This window comes from Gymnodraco acuticeps, unplaced genomic scaffold (genome assembly GCF_902827175.1).
Source record: "Gymnodraco acuticeps unplaced genomic scaffold, fGymAcu1.1, whole genome shotgun sequence".
Classification (NCBI taxonomy): domain Eukaryota; kingdom Metazoa; phylum Chordata; class Actinopteri; order Perciformes; family Bathydraconidae; genus Gymnodraco; species Gymnodraco acuticeps.
The window spans coordinates 460,269-465,000 of NW_022990903.1; the positions used below are offsets into that span (position 1 = coordinate 460,269).

At 41.3% G+C, this 4,732-nt stretch overlaps 1 protein-coding gene across 1 annotated transcript; it reads right to left on the reverse strand.

Annotated features, from left to right (window-relative positions):
* Positions 1 to 499: 499 nt before the first annotated feature.
* gsc (goosecoid) lies at positions 500 to 4,611 on the reverse strand. Its single transcript, XM_034233736.1, has 3 exons — positions 4,131 to 4,611; positions 3,041 to 3,300; positions 500 to 1,015 (listed from the first exon to the last, which is right to left on the reverse strand). Exons 1-3 carry the CDS (start codon positions 4,441 to 4,443, stop codon positions 869 to 871), a joined length of 720 nt encoding a protein of 239 aa, XP_034089627.1. The 5' UTR covers positions 4,444 to 4,611; the 3' UTR covers positions 500 to 868.
* Between the last annotated feature and the right edge of the window lie 121 nt (positions 4,612 to 4,732).

Consider the following 4,732-nt stretch of genomic DNA (forward strand, 5'->3'; position numbering starts at 1 on the left):
TAATAAACTGTATAATGTTCCGCTTTAATCTCGTAACGGAAATGCGTCACACAGTTGTCAGTAATATTTGTCTTTCTTAGGAAATATAGCCTAGGCTATATTACACTCCAACGGTAAGAGAAAAGGGTTTGGATTATTATTTTACAAAAAGGCTTCAGAACAGAAGCACCCGTAAACAGTTAGAGGACAGCACGGTTTTATTATTCATTATAAGTCTCTAAAAGATGTGTGTTTTGGCTGGACTGAGGCATCTAATACTTCCACCTGACACAGTCTACAGCTCTTTATTTTCAATATTATTTAAATTCATATCCGTTTTCATGCTTAAATGAGTGGCGATGCCTTTTTTCAACCTATCGACGCGGGAAATGTGAAATGATGACGTGCTTTTGTTTTCCTCCCCGTTAAAACGCTTACTAAATTAAATCCCTCCCGTTTTCTCAAAAAATCAATTTTGTGCTCCCAATTTTTTGTCTCAAAATAAAAGTCGGACAACATGTTGATGACATTTCATTTATATTGTAATGAATGCTCTTCATCCTTTTACGTAGCTTTGCTATTTTTGCTAAATAAGATGATATTTCACCCAGCTGTGTTTTACAGTCTGTTCCCCTGCGGCAGTGAATAATGTCACAACGGAGAGAATACCGGAAATACAACATTTAATATACACATATAACATCACCATATATTCAGACATGCGCCCCCCCCTCCCCCTCCCCCCCAGCCAGCGTAACCTTCATTACAAAACTTAAATTAAATATAAATAGCGGACACAGGATCAATAATAAAACGTAGATATTTACAGCTGTGCAACATCGCAACATAACCCGCGGCATGCCCCCCCCCCTGTACACTCTTAGGGTCCTCAGCTGTCAGAGTCCCCCTCGCTTTTCTCCTCCGGTTTCTCCGCGGAGGTTTTGGAGGATTTGTTCCATTTCTGAGAGCTCTCTGACTCCTCTGATGAAGACCGTTTCTGCCTCCTCCACTTCGCGCGCCGGTTTTTGAACCAAACCTACGTGATAAAAAAGCACAGTTTTAATATCTAAGTTTAAGGTTTGTCTTTTTCTTGCTTTGTCCTCAATATTCCCGGTCAACCCGAATAGAGCCTGTGAGTAGCCTATATTTCAGTGTATTTATTTGATTTTTACAGTATCCTACAATTAATACAAATTCCTCCACTTTAAATGCACAAAGCTCATTTCCAGTTCATACCGGTGTTGTGTCAAATTATGCACCCCCGTCGTGAAATGCACCCCTTGACACGGGAACGCGCATTTGAACATATGTCCGCTATTCTATGTTGTCTTTTTGATGGTTGGGTGGTCGAATCCTGGATTTTGCATTCATTCGTCACTTATTTTTCAGTTATCTTTTTATTTTCAGGCCAGGTGCATTTTCACGACGGGGGTGCATCATTTGACCAACCTGGTCTCACCAGAATGCGTGACTCCACCACGACTCCTTAACACCGCATTGCGTGCATGGTGGAGTCACTCACTTTGTTACATGTACGTGTCGGCACCACGCAAACAACCCCAAAGTGAATGAGGCTCCTTGGTCCAACCTGATCTCACCAGAATGCGTGACACTCAATGCACTGTTTTTTGAGAACAAACATTCGTAACTAATGCACCATAATACATTCTGACGAAAAATACAAATGATTATGAATACAAATAAAATAAAAGAAGCCTCCCGTGAGTTACTACAAGCTATAAAGTAGATTTTAAAAACGTTTTATAGAATAAAAGCTCACTGCAGGACGTTGTAGAAATGCATGTGCACCACGACCAAGGAGCCTCATTCACTTTACATTGGGGTTGTTTGCGTGGTGCCGACACGTACATGTAACAAATTTAGTGACTCCACCACGCAATCTGGGGAGACCAGGTTGAATTTGACACAACACCGGATTTCGAATGAACCCTTTATTTATTTTATCGCGCAATTCAAATTTAATTTTTTTTGTATTACACTCATTTATAATGTGTTTCCTCTGGTGTTAAATCATTGAACAGTGTGAGGATCATTGCGTTAATATATGGAATTTCCCCCGTGAAGCCCCCAATGTATGATCCAGTCAATTTCATTGATATAGTCCAACATTTCACAACTTAATGACATAAAATGTATATTGGTCTTTTTTATAAACGAATTAAAATTAGAGCTATTCCATGATGTCACGTTTCATTAAGTAATTGAGTTAGATTTTACTTAATTTCTTAAAGTAAGTCTTATATATTAAATATTAGTAATCTTTACCCAGCTGCCTATGATTGAGAGTAAATATTACTCATTTATAAATAATATTTTTATTAAATAATTGAGTTAGATTTTACTTAATTTCTTAAAGTAAGTCTTATATATTAAATATTAGTAACCTTTACCCAAAAACATTGGGGAAAATCTACTCAAAAGAAGTGTGTGCAAATTGTTACCCCCATTTTATTGAGTAGATCTTATAGGTTGATTTTTACAGTGTGCAATAGCCTGATGTCATACTTGTGTATTATCACGGTAAGTAAACACTTTCTTTCTTCGATAAATGATCAAATAAATTACTAGTAATAGTAAATGTACCTTGCTATTATTATTATTATTAGTAGTATTATTAGGCTATAATTGTTCATGTTTAGCATGGTTTTCCATCTAACAGTCTTTTTATTTTTCATTCACATTTAATTCTCTGTGTTTTAAAGGTTCTGTTTTTATGTGAGAGGAGTTTCTGTAAAATGTGCAATATAAATACGTTTATTATAATATTATTATAATTATCTGTTTCTCAGGAACTCATGCGTTTTTATTCTGAAAGTAGCAAAAGCTAAATTATTTAACCTCCCTTTTTTCTTAGATACATTTCAAAGGCCGTTGACTTGAGGAAAAGGCGTAAATAATAGAAATAATAACGATAATAATTGTTGTGCCACGGTAATAAGTGGCACAATGTAAATCTAAATTAAGAGCACATTAATACTGTTTGCATGTGTTGTACATATAACCGCAGTCTGAGTGTGTGATGAAAAGGTGAATCTCTGACCTCCACCTTCTCCTCCCGGAGGTGGACCTTGCGGGCCAGCTGCTCCCGGGTGCCCACGTCCGGGTACTTGGTCTCCTGGAAGAGGCCCTCCAGAGCCTCCAGCTGCTCGTCCGTGAAGATGGTGCGGTGCCTCCGCTTCCGGCGGCAGTGCAGCTGGTTGAGGAGCTGCAGCTCGGTGCGCGAGAGGCTGCCCATGTTCATGTAGGACATCATCTGGTGCGGCACCGGAGAGATCAGCACCGAGCCCGGGCTGTCGTAGCCTGCAGGCGGGGGAGGAAACACCATACAGCGGTGAGTTTAAGGGCTGAACGCTCCTACTGTCACAGCGCGTAAACACACATAAACAGGGCTCTGAGTTATGTGGTTAATTGGAAACTCTGGCTGAGGTTGTACGCAGATTACAGCTGCTGCGTAAAAGAACGGACATCTGAAATGTAAGAGTTGTCTCTTTTATGTAAGTGAATATGTTTTCTTAGAATAAACAAACTCCAGATTTAAAACAATCGGTCCTTTTGTACATAAACAAGCATCTATTTAAGTCAATGCGTAAAGCAACAGTTTGGAGCCGGCTCAGTGACAGTAAACCGCAGCAGGGCTGAGGTCATAACAACAGGATAAAGACATCACGCAAGCATCTGATTTAAGATTACAATATGTTCTGTATGGTTTGGCTTGTGGGTGCATTTGAAGATGTTATTTCATGCGTAAATAAAGGTTTTAATTATTTTATACATTAAGAACAACAATTATGTTTTTGTCTTCGCAAAGAATGTTGTCACAGATTAAAGGACATCATCAAAATAACAAGCCTTAAAGGTGACACAATAAAACTTGAGGGTAACTTTATGGAATCACAATATGCCATTTAAACTGTGTTTGACTATGTTGTTCAAACCGAGCCCTGTTGCAACAAATAAACTATTTAAGAAATTGCGCATCACAAAGTCCACATTCTATTATTTTAATAAAGGCACACTTCTTTAATCCCGCAGAGGAAATACCGTTTGAATTTTACTTCCATAAAGTATAATGTGCACATTTTAAGATGTGTAAATATAAGTCGGAAAACATCAGCAGTGTTCGGTCGTACCTGGCGGGATGCAGGGACACTGCTGCGGGCTGAGGCCGGACACAGAGCCGCAGCACGGCGGCCCCCCCCCGGCCCCCTGCACGTGGAGCTGTCCGTAGTAGTAGCCGTTATATCCTATCCTGGTCCCGTTCATAGTCTGAACTCCGGGGGGAGACGGCCCGCATGTGGCCGAGTACAGTCCGTTGTAGTCGGTGTAGATGGAGTCCGTGAGGCCGGACAGTACCACCGGGCCGCTCCGGTGCAGCAGCAGCGGCTCCTTGCAGCTCGGCCGGCCGGACAGGATGCTGTCTATGCTGAACATCCCGGCGGGCATCACACCGGAGGGCGACGGGAAAGTGGTAAAAGTGAAAACTGCTCGGTAAAGAGAAAGTCCTGGACGGGAAGCTGTCGGTGCCGCGTATAACAAGTTATCCTAGAAGTGCGTCATGGTGACTCTGAGGTTACTTTTGTTCCATGCATGCACTGATGGTCTCGAGGATGCGGACTGGCTCTTTAAATGGGACCTGCTGGGAGCTGCGCTGCTTTTATACCCTGCTGACGTCACTCCGGAGCGGCTGCTCTGGGATCAGCGGCCGCGCGGACGGCTGCAGATGTGTGTATTG

What these genes read in the sequence shown, in the direction of transcription:
- gsc (XM_034233736.1), bottom strand. Translation starts at nt 4,443, where the DNA reads ATGCCCGCCGGGATGTTCAGCATAGACAGCATCCTGTCCGGCCGGCCG. An exon ending in GTGTCCCTGCATCCCGCCAG is followed by an intron (nt 3,301 to 4,130) that starts GTACGACCGAAC and finishes CCCCGCCTGCAG; the next exon opens with GCTACGACAGCCCGGGCTCG. An exon ending in TCCGGGAGGAGAAGGTGGAG is followed by an intron (nt 1,016 to 3,040) that starts GTCAGAGATTCA and finishes TTTATCACGTAG; the next exon opens with GTTTGGTTCAAAAACCGGCG.